The 16,302-nt window shown below is 41.6% G+C and overlaps 1 protein-coding gene across 1 annotated transcript in view; it reads right to left on the bottom strand.

Annotated features, from left to right (window-relative positions):
* Positions 1-1,067: 1,067 nt before the first annotated feature.
* TXNRD3 (thioredoxin reductase 3) overlaps positions 1,068-16,302 on the bottom strand; it is a 31,262-nt gene continuing 16,027 nt past the window's right edge. The window contains exons 4-16 of the mRNA XM_006265455.4: positions 16,070-16,183; positions 14,599-14,671; positions 13,309-13,428; positions 11,655-11,797; positions 8,880-8,995; positions 8,532-8,757; positions 8,174-8,266; positions 7,604-7,680; positions 5,784-5,940; positions 5,415-5,522; positions 4,010-4,105; positions 2,679-2,813; positions 1,068-2,372 (exon numbers count right to left, since the gene is read on the bottom strand). Of these exons, the coding sequence (XP_006265517.2) occupies positions 2,310-2,372; positions 2,679-2,813; positions 4,010-4,105; positions 5,415-5,522; positions 5,784-5,940; positions 7,604-7,680; positions 8,174-8,266; positions 8,532-8,757; positions 8,880-8,995; positions 11,655-11,797; positions 13,309-13,428; positions 14,599-14,671; positions 16,070-16,183 (1,521 nt within the window). The 3' untranslated portion in view covers positions 1,068-2,309. The remainder of the gene's footprint in view (positions 2,373-2,678; positions 2,814-4,009; positions 4,106-5,414; positions 5,523-5,783; positions 5,941-7,603; positions 7,681-8,173; positions 8,267-8,531; positions 8,758-8,879; positions 8,996-11,654; positions 11,798-13,308; positions 13,429-14,598; positions 14,672-16,069; positions 16,184-16,302) is intronic.

Consider the following 16,302-nt stretch of genomic DNA (forward strand, 5'->3'; position numbering starts at 1 on the left):
CATACAAGTATTGGTCAAGTTTCCCCTCTCATTTATGATCAGTTAGACATTATAAGCATGTTATAGACAGGTTGTACATGCTACAGATTATAAGAATCAAGTTATTACCATGGGGTCCCACAGGAGTGATCAACCGTCCATTTGCAGTTTCACAAAAATATCTTGCATCAAATGTGGCCCAAATAATGAGTGCTCTCTCCTTTACCGCTCATCAACTTTGAAGATGCAGGACCAGCAACTTTAGTTTCTTCTACAGCTCTGTAAGAACTTATTTAAAATAGACTCTGCCCCTTTTCCTACGAGCGCACTTTCCACTCAGCAATTTGTTGGGGTCCCCTTTTAAGCCATTGTTGTTGAGAATTTTTGTAATAAGACTCTCCCCCCCTCCCAAAAGGTGGCCAGATAAGCCTCATGTTCGTTATGCTTCTACTAACCAAAAGATTAGGTTGCTACCAAAGAGACACCAAACAGAATGCTTGGACCACAGGGTTTATATGGAGCACCAAAAATAGGCAAGTTCTATAGGCAAGTAATTTTGAAAGCTCAGGACACCACTGCTGGAATACATAACTGCTGCTTCACAGCACTGCAGACACAAACATTGCTGGCAGTTTGCTTTCCTCTATGCCTAACTGCAAGCAGTAAAAAGTATAGATCCCAGACAGATTTGTAGCACCTTTCACAATAGATGTTGATGTTAACTTTAGGCAAATCCTATTGGAATACTTTCTATACACCTAATAATCCTGCAGTATTTATCTAGAGATCTTCCTCCTGAAGTGTGTAGCTCCTGTGGCAGAAATAGTGACATATTCCTCTCCACTAAAACGTTGATATGTAGAGTAGTTCTAGGTTTAGGTTCAAGTCCAGGACACATAAGTATGTCTGACTACTTGAATAAGTCTTCCAGGAGGGAGCAGGAAATCTCTTGCTTCTAGGCGAGTATAAACTATACAGTTCTATAAAAGGACTTTGACTTGGTTATTGTACATGCTTATAGTACTATATAAACTTAGATTTTTAAACATTCACTCATGTTTATCATAGAGCAAGTCAAACACCACACATAATATGCAACTGTTTATTGAACTCCAAATTCCATGATATGCCACAGATTAAATAGTTAAAACCCATTCATGTAACACTACAGTGTTTGGAATACTCTGTCAGAACATCTCTTTAGACAAAAAATGAAGAGCCAAATTCACTTTCCCCAAATAATTTGAGGGGGCAGGGAGGGTAGGATGGAAAATCACTTCAGACTGACTACAGAAGAAACTATACATGACTGTGCTAACATACCTTGTATCTGTTGCAAGGTACGCTTCAAATGAAAAAGAGTTGTCCATTATAGTCCATATAATATACATTTCTTAGGAGGTGTAACAGGACAGATTACGTGGAGGAGTAGATGCTCCAATTAAAAAAAAAAACCCCCAAAACAAAAAACCCCCACAAAAACAAACAGGAAGCCCAGAAATGTAGGTTATCATTTTTTTTGTTTTTAAATTTGGGGTAGAAACTAAATATGAGCTGAACTGCAATTAGACAGCTACACTCCAATGGACTTCAACCCACATATGGCAAGGTTTACTATGAAAACCTTGACACTTCAAGATAAAAGTTAAGACAGGATAATTTGATTCTCTCAACTGTGATCTATTTGGGGTTTGAACAAAATCTTTGAAAAGTGAAAAATGAGCGAGTGCGTTAAGTGCACTTCTCAGCTTCTGGTATTTGACTTGCACCCATTTGCCTTAATGATTTATACAATTAAGGCAAAAGAGAAAAGAAAAATCCATGTTAGCAACAAATATACAGATGACACCATGAATTTTCAAGCTAAGCTACTGACAAATTCAATTATACATTCATCTTTATGTCTAGAGCATTCATACAAAACACAAGTTGGAGCCAAAAACAAAGTTAACTTTAGCTCGTGCAACTCAAGAAGTTCATTTGGAAGGAAGCTCAGGCATCTGATCGGATGACAAGGTTTCCCAACTTTGCAAGGTAGTCATCAGTCACAGCTCACCTCAGAAAAAGGTTCCGAGCTGGAACGTCAAGAAAGCACGTTGGTGCCATACCCCACAAGTCAGGATTGATAGTTCCAATTTACCCCGCTGTTATGCTGTTTCCACTGCCATCATCTACTGAGGAGGCCGTGCCAATGTACCATTTCTGGCTGCAATACAACAACTGGCATAACTGCTGCTTTCATTTGTTTTACCAGAGTGTATTTGGACACGGAAGCCTTCTACAGAGATAAATGTACATGGCATGAAACAGATTAACAGCAGGGCTTAACCTCAGCAGCCACTCTGAGTAATCTCTTGTCCGGAAGATTTTGTAATATTCATAGTAGTGAACACCTGCAAGAAACCAGAAAATTACTGCTTGGATTTAATCATCTTTTGTGCAATAATGCAAACTGCAATCGAATCCTCCCATAAGAATACATTAAGCTAGTCTCCCGATATCACTTAAAGAAACTGAGCTGCAGACTGCGCAAATTACCATTTACTGTAAATTTCTCACTTCAAGAATCAAAGAAACATCTGTACAATTTAGAGGGATGACATTGATTGACCTCAGAAGTCTTGTCTTGCAAGTAGGCAACTTCCCTCCCCATTCAGTGATAATGAATTCCTGCCTTGAAGTTCCAGTTTCCCCCTTACCTCTGCACATGTTGGATGTATACCAATCGTTTCATTAAGCAGTTCTTTTGTCAGACCACATTTTATTGCTGCAGCAAAGCCTTGAGTTATTTCACCAGCATTGGGGCCAAGAACATGAAATCCAATGACACGGTTCTTAAAGAAGGAGAAAGAATGCCACTTTCATTATATTTAGAGACAACTTCATTGGTTATTTCTTTCAAGCAACTAAGAGGAATAGAGCAAATTTACTGTACTTGAGTTTTAAGAAACAAATAAATTTAAGCAATTAAGTGGGTACTGCCTGCAGTGGACAAGGCAGAAGGTAGAAAGGAAACAAGCCAAAATCTTGGGTGTTTTACATTATTCAGTAGGGGATGTTTTCAAAAACAGAATACTTGTTTAAAATTTATCACAAAACTATCTGAAAACATAGAAGCAATTGTTGCCAGACATCTGCTAGCAGTAGTTTATGTGGGATACTAATGCCTGACAATACTAATGACTTGTATGTAAACATCCACCTATTCTGCATCCGTTCTAGCTTTTCTTGCCCGAAAAAGAATCTGAAGTTTACGTTAGGTCTCTCCCTCTACTAGGTGGTTTTTTTTTTTCTGTAGTTCCTTCAGTGAAGTTTCAACATTAAGTTTGAAATAGATGGTGTTGTGGACAGAGCAGATCAAGTTAAAAAAGTTCAGGAAGAGATTAATTTAAAGCTCACCTCCTCTCAGCCTGTCTAAAAAGACCATAGCATTTTTTTATGAACAATACTTGTCCTCATAAATGCCTTAATAAAGGCAATAAAGTTTTGGGGGTTTTGCATTGGATGCTATGAAGCAACTATTAAAAGTCACCTTTTCCATTACTGGAAAAAACTGAATTGCTAAGGGAAGCTATATGCCTTTATGAGCAGAAGAGATGTAAAAACATACATGTGGCTAAATACACAATGGCATATCATGCAAAACACAAGCAATACAAGGGACCAAAACATTTTTTTTTGTACTGTAAACATTGAAGAGCAAAGCTAACCCAACATTCACTTGACATACCAATTTACTTCCAAATAAGATCCCTCTAAGAAATATAAGAAGAGTCAACCGGTAAAGACTACCCACTTGTTCAATCTGCTCAAATACCCAAGTGTTAATTTGCTCCCCAGATCCACTAGTTAAAGTTTCTAATGTACTTGGAGACTGTACTAACTAAACAAGTGCGTAACTGGACACGACTAGAACCCCAACCTCAAGCAAGCCAACTGCGTCCTAACATTACAGACCAGAGGAGTGACCTAGAATTTTTATCCTGGGAATATTCTCATACTGCACACACCACAGGTTATCTCTACGTACATTTGCAAGTTTGTTGCATATAATCTTTGCATAACAAGTATTGTTGTCTCTGTTGGGTACTGTCCACTCAAGTGGCCAGAACAAAGTGTGATAAACCTAAGGGAACAAAGGAAAGCAGCGTTAGACATGCATGTTTCCTAATTAAGAATCTTCTCAGAAATCCAGGGATTTTTTTTTTTTAATTTATAATTACACGTTTAACCAAGCTTTTATACATTGGAGTAAATATGCACGTTAATTCATTAAAAACGCATTAGTTATTGTTTTCACCTCCTCCTTTCTTTCTAAATAAGCAGGGATACTAGCAATTAAAACACAGTTTTCACAGATTGAACTTGTCCATAACCAGCAGGCTTTTGTTTAAAGCACTGCTTTTAAAGTGGTTTGTTACACTGTCATAAAAAAACCCAAACAAACCATACAAATATGGCCTTTTTATTGAATATGCAGCAACCGTAGTGCAACTTCCTATGGTATTATAAAATGGTTGTTCATTACTCTTAGGTTAGTGCTGAAATCTGAAAAAAAATAAGTGAAGCAACATGTACACTTGAAGCAGGCAAGATATAAACAACAAAAAGGTACAGTCATGAGAATCTCCAAACATATGCTTAGCAAAGAACTTGCATACTACCGTATTTACTCAAAACCAAAATTAGGTTTTTTTTTCCCCTCATGTCTCAAGCTCCAGGCCAAGGCACAGAACACACGGCAGCTCTGACCCCCTTACACGGCCAGGCAGCAATCGTTGCAGTGCCAGTACCTCTGGCCCTGTGACTGGGCTGGAGCCCAAGCTGCCACCACAACTTCAAATGCTGCTAGCTCTGGCCCCTTCCTGGTCAAGCACCCTGTGGCTCCATGCCACTGGCTGGAGCGGGACTGGTACAACTGACCAAAAGGCACTAGTGAGGGGGGTAGGAGGGGAGTAGTACAGGTGACAAAGTGTGCATGTGTGGGAGGATGCTGGTGCGAGGGGGCACAATTAGATTCTACACATGGAAAATTATAACAGTTTATCATTTTTCCTATGTACAGAATGTCATTACAAGGGGGTCGTCATGTTGGATTTGGGGAAATGGTAAATAACTTTGGAGCGCTGGTTGAAAAGCTGCTTGTGCCCTGTTCCATGGAAATTAGTGTTCACCCCGCCCCTTTCAATTTGTATAGCTGCAGAACTTCAGAAACTACATGCAAATTCATCTTATTCAAGGGCTCCTGGATTTTTTGGAAGACAACAACATGTTCTCAGTTACCTGTTTCAGTACTGCTGGCATAAAAATCACAAAAGTGTTCAAATAGGGACATGGTATAAACATCTGCAATATATTCAACTCCTTTGGCAGTCCACTTTATTTATAAGAATAAAGTTTAAACAACTTTGAAAACAAAGCCTCCAGATTCTCACCTCCAAGTTATGCTCTCCATATTCTTTAATTGCTTTCTCTTCTGGCAGTCCACAACAGCCATATTCCAAAGGAGTAAAAACTGTAGTTGGTACATTGACATAATCACACTGAAACGAAGAATGGAATTAGATGCATATGTCCAGCACTCAAGAGGAGCTAAGCTTTCCTTGTTTTAAAAAGGAAACACCTTGTATTATCAAATACTCTTTAGTTCCAGCACCCAATGGCATATTGTGACAATAGCTATGTAATGCTGGAACAAAAAGCAAGACTACCAGAGAATGTCTGCAGGTTGACTAGGTTTTGCCACTTCCCCCCAACCCAGTTTTTTGAGCGAAAGCTCATGTATTCTTAGAACATGATCTTACCTTTATAGAACTACCAGCATAAAGTCTGCGAGCTAGTAGTCTGCCTGCCTGAATGGCAACTGGGGTCAGTTCAAGTTTTCCATCCAAGATATCTCCAATAGCATAGACATAAGGCACATTGGTTTGTTCTTCATCACTTACTGGTATTTTTCCATTCCTTTTTAAGAACAGTACACATTTCAATAGTCAATGAGAAATCAAAAGGAGATTTTGCTGGTACATGTAAAGATCACAATAATTTTTAACTACTGCCCCATATAAAAATGTGGATGTATCATTTTACATTATAGCCTCAAGTCATAAGTTATCCATGCCCCCCTCAATTCCAAATCATCAGGACTTAGCCTGCAGAGAACAGGTCTGGCCCCATAAGTACACATCTGACAACTGTGAACATAGTGTGCTTAGACTCTGATCTTTTTATCCAATAGTGGCTTGATGGAATAAGACTATTGCCTGGAGGGGAAATGTACATTAAGTCCATTAATTTACAAAAAAATTAAGAGCTGTTAAGGCAAGCGGATGCTATTGCTTTGCTCACAATACTACCTGAAACAGGTAAAAAAAACCAAAACCAGACTGACTTTTCCACACTGAGTTCAAACAAGGCATGTGAATCTTACACTTGCAGATAACAAAAACTAGTATCACTACTCCAAGAGGGCTATCTTAGCTTAATGCATTTTCTTATTAAACACAGGACTCCTAGTGAGCAACTACTTTAAAAAAAAAAAAAAAAGGAACTGAATTAAGCTTTTAGGGTGCCTATACATGTACAGCAAGGCTGCTCCAATGCACACTGATTAATTGAGTCTGCTGGGGCATGGAAGTTACCGTGCATCAGAGCCAGCATCCCCACACTGAAAAATGGCAGCGGGGCACTTTAAAGCTCATTTGACAAACTTTAAAGAAAGTGCCCCTGCCACCATTTTTCAGTGCAGGGACGGTGATATGAGACATGCTAGGTGCTTTAATGGAGCTGCTGCAATTAAAGTGCCCCACCCCCACTCTTGGAGCACATGTATAAATGCCCTTAGTTCTTAAATAGTAGAACCAAGAAACCCCCCCCCCACAAATTTCTTTAAAACTTGGACAAAAATCACAGGAAGTGAGAAACCAACAGGTCTGCCCACACATCAGCTGCTACTGTAGTAACTGTTTCTGTGCATTCTTACTGCAGGGTCAATGAAAGCAAAACTGTGGTAAGCCCACTCCTCTGAGGGTATAACCACAATTACTTAGCTTTCACATGCCATGAGATAAGAGAGTGCACATAGGCAAGCAGCAGCCAAAAATTAAATGTCCCCTCCTATCCAGCTGTCATTGGTTTGTTTATATCCCAAAGCAGGGGGGTCAGACTCTTTTGGCCCTGCAGACTTAATCTAGGCCACAGGGCTTCCTGCAGGCTGGACAACCCATGAGCAGCCCTGGCACTGTTTTGGTGTAGCTCAGAACCTAAAAAGTTAATGCCACTGCTGCTCACTCCTTCCTTTTTCTTCTGCTACCAGGGGCAACTAAAACCCCCCAATTTTGGCAGCAGGTGACCCATCTTCACAGAGCAGATCTAGACCATATGCTGCGTGTTTGACACGCTGCCCTAAAAGAATATATTTGAGTTCATTTTTAACAGGAGAACATTAAAATATGCTCTCTCACATTTTCTTGGGACAAGTGTACAGACAATTGTTTAACTGCTCAGTGTACTGTTAATTTTTGAAGTCAACTCAGTATTTACTACCTAGAATTCATCCAAAAAAACAAAAACAAAAAAAACCCCAAAAACTGAAATGAAGAAGATGCCAGACAAGTGAAATACTCACTCTTCATTGATTCTGACCCCGATTTTATCCAAACCAATGTTTCTGGTGCATGCATCACGGCCAATTGCTATCAAAACCTACAACAAAGTTAGCTAAAATTACTGTAAATCACTGTTATGATTAGTGTGTTTCAAAACATCCAGTAAAAAGCAGAGAGAGAATAAATGAAGCCACTTTTTCCTTAAGCTCTTGGAAGGTAAAGAGGCCAGATGTAATCTCCATTTGTTCTGAAGAGGTAATAGGAAAAAACAACATGGAAGAAATGGCAACATGACCTTACATATGGCACAGGCTACAAGAGTAAACCCTACAGTACCCTGGTTAATGTGTTATGTTGGTAGGACACCTACAAGATAAACACCACAAATGGAAATTTTTCCTGGCATGTCAGGCTGATAACTCGGGCAAAATGACAGCACGTTAAGCTTTTCACTCTTCTGTGCTTCAACAAACAAACGAGCAAACTTTAATAAACATTAAGAGAACCAAACTGCTTTTTCCCTTCTATCATCATTACACTATATGAATGTTCTTACAGACAAGAACAGGGATAAGTATAAGGCTGCTTACAGTGTTATACTCTCCTTCAAAAATGTCTGATCCCTCAGTAGACCTTGCTACCACTTTCAGTCTTCCAGGCATGCCATCTTCCAGCCTTTCAATCTGTAAATAAATTCACAAGTTTAGCAAACTTATCTGGACTGGCATAACCTTACTACATTGTCTTACTCTCTCTACTGCAACCCACCAACTTGTACAGTTAGCAATTAAATACTTATAAATACTTAGTCATACAGAATGTTGCAGCTTATCTTCTACAAAGCTAAACTCTTTCCAGAAAACATCTTATCACAAGAAGCCTGCATGCTTTGTACTCTGCTTTTTAGGCTGACAATGAAACGAACAAACGTAAAACAAATGCACTTGCCTGAATAGGTACAAATCTCCTGATGAATTTCACACCATGGGTTTCCATATGAGCACCTATTCTTTCTGCCATTTCTTGATCAAAACCTCGAAGAAGGATGGAGCGCACCATAACCGACACATCCAAACCAATGCCAGCAAGAAACCCTGCACACTCCAGAGCCACATAGGACGCTCCCACAACAAGAGTTTTGCCAGGGCAGTAAGGCAGGGAAAAGAGATCATCACTAAACAGAAAAAATATGGCTGAACACACTGTAAGGTCGTTATACAATTCAATTTCACTTATTTTTTCTGGATGCACTTACAACAACAAAAGCCAATCTCTGTTAAAATCTCTTCATCTCACCTTGTAATACAGTATTCTTTATCTCCAGGAATACCCAAATATCGGGGCCTCTCCCCTGTGGCTAGGACAAATCTTTCTGCTGTATGATAGGTTTCTTGCCCTTTCCTATTTGTTGCCTGGGAAACAGAAAGAGAAAGATGTACTGCTAGATACCAGGAAGGTTATGACAAGAAAATTGTATCACCTGCCACCAGCTTCAATTCTTCAAGGAACCAATAATGTATTCGGCTTCAGAAGAGCCTTCTGAGAATTGGTAAACTATATTAGAACTATACAGTTCAGCAGTAATAAGATCTCTCAAGATCATCATCCATCAATACTCATCTCACTAGTTACAGTGAATAAGAAATCACATTTTAAATCTTGTTCAAATCAGCTAAACTGATCTTATCTTTTAATGTAAAACTTTAAAAACCTTGGATATTCTTACTTACAATGTAAGGTTACTTTGAAAACCCAGATTAGAGTTCAGTGGTAATAACAGTGCCAGAAAATAATTTTCCAAATAGCTCTGAGACTTGTGTGGCAGAAATCTAGAGAAAGGCTTTCAGACAGTGCATTATACCAGCTGGGAAGTATACCTGGTAAATTAATCTTCTCTGCAACTATTAGAGTTACAAAGAAATGGTTGGAGGAAGAGCCAGGCAATACATACTTCCTCTTCAGTATTACCCTTTGGGTTTCAGACAGTTAGGCTGGAATAACCAACACAATTTATACTAGAGCCAGGCAACTGTTCCTAGTTAGCTATGCACTAAATCAGTAGGGCTGTGCAAAGCTTCAGTCTCCGATTTGATCCGGCAGAGATTTGACCCGATTCGGTGGCTGAATCTCCAAATCAGAATTGGATCAGGAGACCCTTTAATCTTTCCAAATTGAAATCGGAGAGATTCGACCATAGACACAGCTTTAAATGTTTTTCTACATACCTCAAGGTAGCAGGCAGCTCGTGAAAGCTGTGATGCTGGGGCACATGGAACATCCTACAGGAACGTGGGGGGCTCCCCAATGCGCTCAGCAGCATACCTGGAATGAACCAGAAGCACTTCCAGTCCACTTCAAGGTCTGCCAGGGAGCATGCTGAGGGCCCCCCCCGCGTCTCCCTGGTTTGGTAACTGCCTCCTGGGTCGGGAGGGGGGGAGGGGGGGCACCTGGGCTCCCCCCCTCCCCCCCCCGGTAGCCAATTGCTGAGCCAGGGGAGCACAGGGGGTTCCCCTGCATGCTTGATGGCAGACCTGAAAGTGGACTGAAAGCGCTTCGTCAACTTCTGGGTCTGCTGTCAAGCATGTGGGGGGCCCCCTCCATGCTCCTGTGGGATGCTCCATTGGCCCCAACATCACAGCATTCATAGAGCTGCCCCTGGTACCTCAAGGTACGTAGGAAAAACATTTAAAGCCGTGTCTGTGGCTAAGTCAATGCTGATTTGGAGAATCAGCAAATCTTCAATTTGGCTGAATCCGAATCTGAATTGGGACAGTGATCCGAATCAACAAATCAAATACGGCCTGTTTCGTACACCCCTACTAATCAGGCTTTAAATCACTTCCAAAGTCTGACATGGGTAAAAGGGGTGTGTGAAACAGGCCATATTTGATTGGGATTCGGCCTGAATCGGGGACAGCGATTCAATCTGTTGATTCGGACCACTGTCCCAATTCGATTCGGCCGAATCCGAATCTGAAGATTTGATGCCGATTCGGAGAATCAGCGACTTGGCCAGACACGGCTGTAAATGTCTTTTCTACATACCTTGAGGTACCAGACACAGCTCATGAATGCTGTGATGTTGGGGTGGATGGAGCATCCCATAGGAGTGTGGGGGTCCCCCCTGCGTGCTCAACAGCAAACCTGGAAGTGGACTGGAAGTGCTTCCGGTCCATTTCTGGGTCTCTCACCTAGTGTGCAGGGGGACCCCCCCTCCAATGCTCCCCTGGCTTGGCGATCGGCCGCAGGGCAGGGGGAACCCAGGTAACCCCCCAGACTCAGGAGGCACCAATCGCTGACCTGGGTGGAAGCAGGGGGGTTGGAAGGGCCCTCTGCGCTCTCCGGCAGACCCAGGAGTGGACCAGAAGCGTTTCTGGTCCGCTTCTGGGTCTGCTGTCAAGCACACTGGGGAGTCCCCTGTGCCCCAGCATCGCAACATTTACTGGCTGCCTGCTACCTAGAGGCACGTAGAAAAAAAAACAAAAACAAAAAAACATCTAAAGCTGTGCCTGTGGCCGAATTTCTCTGTATCGATTTGGAGATTCAATTCGGAGAGATTATAGGGTCCTCTGATTTGATTCAGATTTGACCACTGAATTGGGCAGAATCGAATCAGGGACCAAAGCTTTGCAGAGCCCTAATAACTAAGCCCTACTCCATTTTGATCCACTGTTGTCTGCACTGAACAGAAATGGTTAACTGTGTCCTTGAAGCTTGCAAAACTCCTTTAGAACCGATTCATGAAACTGGTATACTCCCTCACTTACGTAATTAAGTTGCAGGTGCCTGCGTAATTTCTGTCTAGCTGGTATCAACATACAGGCAGTAGGACAGTTTTAGGTAAACTCACGCCTATAACCAACAGATCATCCCTGTATTTTTGCTGCTTTCAATTAAGATTTTTTGTTCATACGTTAATATTCACACTGGGCTGAAGTCTTTTCTATACTACTTTTCAACAAAATAGCTTCAGAAAAATAAGATTTCCCATATACTAACAGATTAGAGAAGGCACAGTAAAGTAAGTTTTTCTCTCTCTCTCTCGCACACCAACACACACACACCATATACCTTTACTTTATGTGGTTCAATAAATTCTGCGTACGCGTTGAGGTATGTGACAGTTTTCTCTCTTAAAGACACCCTGTAGCCCCAGTTTAGAGAGCCTATATAGTTCTGAATTGCTTCTACCATGGTTTCCCAGTTGTGTTTAACTGAAACAGAAACAAGAAAACTTTATAGCTTAACAAAAACTAAAGCAGAAGGAGGTTGACTTCAGGGAAGTCGGTAAAATCTCATCATTTATCCTAAATAGTTGCTAAGCAGCCATAACTCAAGTTATGGAAACAGAGATTAAGCAATGCCTCATTACATCCAAGCTCCAACACAATAGTAAAATTTCATGTAACAAATTAGTTGTGTCCAGGGTACACAATATTAACATAGAAAAAGTATAAACAGCTTCCCCAATGTGTTACCATTTATAAAATGATCTGATTTTATATTCATGTTACTGGCTCACTTGTAAGCGAACCCACATGCTACTTCTTGCCTATGAAAACTACTGTGCTCCATCTTCAGTTAAAGCTTGTTTTAGGTTAGCAAAATGTTTTCCTAACAAATTTGTGGGGAAGGACAAGACCCTAAAAACCCTGTGGACAACTGCACTCCTCAAGTCAAGTCAATTCTACATTAAATAAAGGTACTGAACGTAGGGGCACCCAATAAAGATTTTTTTTGGCTGATACAGAGGGCCAATTATTAAACTAGCTATAAATTGGCCAATACCGATCCAATAGCCGATATGCAGCCCAGCAGTATGGAGAGCAGTGTCTGGTTGGTAAGTCTGTGGCGAGGCAGGGGCAGATCAAGGCATCTGTGGTGAGGGAGGGGTGGGGCACGGGACAGAGCTACGAGCAGCTTGTCTGGGAGATGTGGGGGGGTGGGGAGGCTGTGTGCACCCTGGGGAAAGCATGGGGGCCATGTGCCTCCCCTGGATTTGTGCATGGGGCAAAGACAGGCTGCCCACTGTGGGCTAGGGGGCTATGTCAGCCTCTTCCCAGCAGGATGGGCTAGGAGTGGTAATCACGGGGAATTTTGGGGTGGCCATAGCCCACCTTGTAGCCCCCCTCCCAACTCCTCCCACCTGCCCCGAGTGCAGCCCCCCATTGGGAAGAGGCTGGCACAGCCCCAGCCCTGAGCCTACAGCAGCAGTCCACCCTTGCCCTGCGCACAAATCTAGGGGGTGGGGAAGACATACCCCCCCCCCAACCCCATTTCTCCTCTGGGGTATATTCAACAGCAGGGTCTGCCTCCACATCACCACCCCTGCTGGACAAGCTGCCTGTGGCTCTGCCCTGTACCCTGCCCAGGCTGTGCAGCGCCTGCCCCTACCTCAACCCCACTCCCTCCTTCACTGTGTGGGCCTCGATCTGCACCTTCCACGCCCCTTCCCCCTCAGACTTACTGTCCAGACACTGCTCTCCAAGCTGCCATTCTTGGCTGTGTGCACGCTATAGCTGTACATGTACACAGTTTCCATCGGTGACATTACTGGCTACACCAGCAAGAAATGTCTATTGTCAATAAAGTCAATTTTCCTTTTGTTGGTGCCAATCTGATATAGATCGGTACACCTCTAACTGAATGCGTATATGTATGCGACCTAAAACAGAAGAGATCTGACCTGTATCCTTCCCCAAACGGTTTTGGTAGTATTACCAACCTTGCTCATCATACTGCCAGCCAAATTTACGTGAATCCTTAAGGGCCTGTCCCAAAAGCGCAGCTTGATGCATCAGTTTTTTAGGAATGCAGCCTACGTTGACACAAGTACCACCGAGTCCTGTAATGGAAAAAACACATTTGTATAGTACTAGCGTCAGCATTGATGTAATATTTGTACTGTTGCCTTTTTGTGTACTTGGTTTATTCAGCAGCATATCCATTACTACTAGCTTCTACATGCATGTAAAGTGGTGTCAAAGAAATTCCCATTTTACGATGCAGAGTAACTGAAAATTTTTACAAACACTTTAATTGCCCACTTACATTAAGTCCGTATTTTACTAATAGCTACATTAGTAAGAAAGTATAAGTTTATAAGACCAAATACACTTCTTATGAAATGTAACTGTGGATTGTTGTAGTTAGAATAGATTGAACACCTCAGAAATCAAGCAACCAGGGCCTGCAGATTAATTACATCCTGTCTGTTCCATGGAATTCAGAACACAGCTAAATACCAAAATGGAAACAAAGGCATGCATTCCCATTATGACACATAAGAAATTAACTTATGCTATCTTCAGAGGAAGATACTTTTCCAACTAGTGCTGGCTGTTGGTGGTCAAAAAAAGGGATGGCAGCATGTTTTGACCTATCCATTTGGCTGGACATAACCAGGACAAATTGGTTTTGTTATGGAAAGAATGGGTGTGCTGAAAACGTAGAAAAGACACTAATCTATATTATAAAGGCACCTATGATCAAGAAAAAAACACCAGTAAACAAAGCAGTATCAGGGGACAGATTTCTAGAGCCATGGAAGTGTCATCTGACATGCTGTTAACGCAAATGTAAAAGTACGATCTCTTTACATATGCAATTTTGAGTGTCGTGCAAGAGCTTGGCACTGTGCAAAGATGCTATTCATATGAGTGAAGCAGAGTCCAATACAGCATTTTCAACTAAGGAGCTTGAATTTGCTTTGTAAGTGTTCATGGAGTGAACTTTAAGCAAGTAAAGTCATTTAACTAACAATTTAAAACAAATATGAAACTCGAGAATAGTTGCTTAAAGTAAAAGATGACAACATTAGTGAAACTCCTGGATGAACAGATTCATCCAGAAGAGTAGGCAAGCCAGAATTTCTTCTACTGTTAATGTCATAGAACTGTTGGGATTATGTCCCAACACCTAACACACTACAGAAATACAAAGCCACAAGACTCAATACTAGCACCTAGATCCTTTCACATGCATTTTAATTCGAGGCAGATTATTTGAGCCTTACCCCAGGAGGTACCCGAAGGTGTTGGTACAACATAATCTAGCACCATGACTTTTTTTCCTAAGGTAGCAGCTTCCTGTAAAAAAAAAAACAAAACAAGAAGAAAATAAGTACAAACTACCAAGTTGTACTATTATGACAATGTTCCCCTTGTTTATTGAAGCATGTGCTTCTACAAAATTTGAGCAAATAAGTCGCACAATTTTTGATGCGCAAAAGTAGAGCTCCAACAGGAGAAGAGAATATCTCCATCCAGCCTAAGCAACAGTGCCTGGGCCAGCAGCCTCTCCTGGAAGATGTGAGTTAATCCAGGTATCTTACTTCCTGTTTGGGTGCTCCAATTACTAAACCAATCCACAGAAGGCAGGTACTACCATAACTGTATCCTCCTCATGGCCAGCTCCTCAAAAAAACAGAATAAATCCTGTTCATTTTTTGACAGGATATAGTTGTAGGCACCCAACTTCTGGGGAAGATTACAGGCTCTGAATCCCAAGTAGATAAAAACACCTCAGCTCTAGAGGAGGTGAGAGGGTTCAGATGTATTCCTCTGCTTAGCTTTCCTATTGGGGTGCTCTAGGGAGCTCCTTGTCCAGTACCTGGATCTTCTGGATTGCCACCTTCAGATTGACAAGCTCCCTTACGTATTCCGTAGGGAAGCAAGGCAATTAATATATGGGTCTGGATTCAATTTTGGGGGTAGGCACCCAAGTTTTTATTGGATTCAGGCCCAACTGACTGACTATATATATATATATATATATATATATATATATATATATATATATGCCTGACCAACATCTAGCTCATACCTTTGAACTATGATCATCTGATTAAGTGAATAATGCATGGCTACTGGACCACTGTTTAGTCACTGTTTACAAATGCTTAAATAAACTGAATGGGCAATTTAAAAAAAAAAAAGCAGTAAACTGGATGCATCTACACATACGCTTTACTGCGGAGTTGGCTAATTAGTTCTGCAGTAAAGCATCACAGTCTACATGTATGCCCATATTAGGGCTCAAGTAAATTAACTAACTAACTAACTAACTCCACCATAGGATAGTACTTTTCAGGACAAGTGCTATCCTACAGCACAGTAATTTACACTGCTGCAATGCACATCTAGGTGGTGATTGGGGCTGGCTGGGACACAAGGCTGCTACAGTGCAGGGGCTGCCTGCTGGCTAGTCCTGCACTGTAGCACCCTCATGCCCTAGCCAGCTCTTCTGCCACCACCTGGAGCCCAGGGTTGATCTGCCCTGGCTCAGACTGCTGCAATCCCATGTGCACATGTAAATGCTGTGCCAAGGAGCAGCTGACTCCAGTACAAACTGAACCAGTTTATTGCGTCCAATTAACTGCTCATGTAGAGGCACCCACTGTTAACATTAATGTAACTGATGCAGCTCTCAAGAGTTGCAGAACTTTTAATCTGGAGTGCCGGTCAGAGTGCAAACTTATGACATACCTTTGAACAAGCAAGTCCACCAGAGCCACCACCAATAACAATGAGATCATAATCATATGGCTTTACATCCGTTCCAGACCCGAGAAGCTTCTGCAGTGAGCCGTTCTGGTAAGCCTGCAACAGCCATATTAATTAATCAAAGAACTGTATGTACATAAGTGACAGAGCAACAATTTATGACCTTGAGCATACTCGGATATTTCCATTATTTTTGGATTAATAATTAAGAATCT

The sequence above is a fragment of the Alligator mississippiensis genome, chromosome 12 (assembly GCF_030867095.1).
Source record: "Alligator mississippiensis isolate rAllMis1 chromosome 12, rAllMis1, whole genome shotgun sequence".
NCBI classification, from domain to species: domain Eukaryota; kingdom Metazoa; phylum Chordata; order Crocodylia; family Alligatoridae; genus Alligator; species Alligator mississippiensis.